We start from the raw sequence: 2,176 nt of genomic DNA, 5'->3' as shown, positions 1-2,176 counted from the left end.
AAAAAAATCGGATATGAGTCAGATGGGTCAAAAAAATCGGATTTGGGTCGGATTTACCTGCAGTGTGAACGTAGCCCTAGATTCAGGACAGAAAAGGAAAAAAAATATATCAGAACTTGGACAATTTGTACATCAGCCCTGAACTGAAGCTGGCTCACCTGAGCCTCCACCAGCCAACGGGAAATGGAAGTTTTGCCGTCGTAGCCGGGTTTGAACTGCAGGACGACGGAACGGGGGCCAATGTTGGTGACCGCGATGTTGGTAGGAGGGCCGGGAAGTTCTGTGARGGAGCAAAGAGTCAACATCAGACAAAGACAACGAGGGAGAAACACACAATATAAAACARTGAACTGTAGACCTAACGTTCCTTTAATGAATGAGGAATGTTAAACTYTAATCATCTCAGGCTCAGAACGAACAGGGTTGGATCTGTTCTGGTCAAAACTTGTAAATAACTAAATGTGTGATCTTATGATATAAGATATACTGATGCCATCTCTTCAAGTCTAACCCCTTATCTGTAGACCTGACCGACTTATGGTCACGTCTGTTTGCTAAGGTTGATTAGCCGTGGCGGCCATCTTGAATTGGCTCATCTCCAAAAGTTAATCAGGTGTAAATGTACACCCAACGATTATGTTCAGGGTTTCATCTGTTCAGGAATTCATGGGATATTTTGCTAACAGACACAGTTGACTTGAATAGTAGATGACAGGATTTTAAGACTGTGTTGGGATTACCGGTAACTCTGATCTACTACCACACCAAACTTTAGCTCAGTGTCTGTAAAACTGGCTAAGTGAAGGAAGTTAAAGAGCTGGGCGTTATTATGGATCAGACAACATCATAGTCAACACATATACATCAGATTGTGACTAAAGTGAGTGGAAATATTTCACAAATTCATTATAATTCTAATTTTATGTCTACTGGGATAAGAAAACTGTTTGGTCTTGTGCTTCAAAAACAGATGACAAACTGAAAGATTAGAACTTGGTTGTGATTTAAGAACTAACGTTAATTTTATGACTCAAGTCCTGTCATGGATGAAGGTCAGTGACAGACTTGCTCTTTTACGTAAAATTTGGATATCATATAAACCTCATGGCCTTTTCTACACGCCTCTGTTGTTACCTTCACACTACCTCTGCTCAGAACGAATACACAAAAATACAGTTCTGTATAGAGCCATTTCTTACTGGAATAGGATGCCTTCAGAAATAGTATTTATTGACAATAAAGTCAAATTTTAAAAAGACATAAAAAATCAATTATTCATAATGAAATACCATATGTAGACTAGGCTGCCTTCAGGCCCGGGCCTCTGTTGCAAAGGAGATTTGCGATCTCAGAGGGATTTGCCTGGTTAAATAGCGATAAAATTAAAAATAAACAAACAAATAAATAAATAAAAAATAAACAAATAAATAAACTCATTCTTTAATTGTGTGTTTTTCTTTTTGTTTCTGATATTGAATTATTTTAAGTGTTGAAATGGGTTGTCTGTTTCTTGGGGTGTTTGCGCTGACTATTTTGCTTTGTGTGATTTATTTTAATGTACACGCATGCACGCGCACGCACACACACACGTTTGCCCAGCTATCCATTTGGGGACATTCCATTGACTTCCATTACATTTCTACAGCCTAACCCTGACCACAAACCCTAAGGCTAATCTCACAGGTACCTACCTGACCCTAAAACTAACTTAAACTAAATTCACACCTTGGTCCTAAACCAAACCCCCAACACACCAATGGCATTTAAACCAAATGGGGACTCGACTTTTGTCCCCAAATGCACCAGTTGTCCCCAAATGCACCAATTGTCCCCAAATGCACCAGTTGTCCCCAAATGTAGGCGTTTTGTCTTAAAATTGCGCCCAAATGTCATCAGAAACTGAGGACTTTTGACTTCCATTAAAATTTTTAACTACATTTATGCCTAACCCACACAATTTTCCCTAACCCTAAGCACTACTAGTTTATTCCAAACACTAACCTTAATCAAAGCTTAATTCAAGCAATACCTCTAAACCTGACCAGTATAGAGCACAGGAAACTGCAAGAAAAAAAGAGGCCAAGGAAAATGTCCTCACTTCACAAAAATGACGGTCCTCCCTCTGCAGCAGAAATAAGTATACACACACACACACACACACACACACACACACACA

The 2,176-nt window shown here is 39.3% G+C and overlaps 1 protein-coding gene across 1 annotated transcript in view; it reads right to left on the bottom strand.

Annotated features, from left to right (window-relative positions):
- Window positions 1-2,176, bottom strand: part of LOC106535223 (protein sidekick-2-like) — a gene marked incomplete at its 5' end in the record, with an annotated part of 434,350 nt that overhangs the window by 51,331 nt on the left and 380,843 nt on the right. Inside the window, 1 exon segment of the mRNA XM_014032179.1 lies at window positions 159-280. Within this exon segment, the coding sequence (XP_013887633.1) occupies window positions 159-280 (122 nt within the window).

Source organism: Austrofundulus limnaeus, unplaced genomic scaffold, assembly GCF_001266775.1.
Source record: "Austrofundulus limnaeus strain Quisiro unplaced genomic scaffold, Austrofundulus_limnaeus-1.0 Scaffold7, whole genome shotgun sequence".
Lineage (NCBI taxonomy): Eukaryota > Metazoa > Chordata > Actinopteri > Cyprinodontiformes > Rivulidae > Austrofundulus > Austrofundulus limnaeus.
Note: the sequence above shows the minus strand (reverse complement) of the source record. Positions and strands in the feature narration are given on the sequence as shown.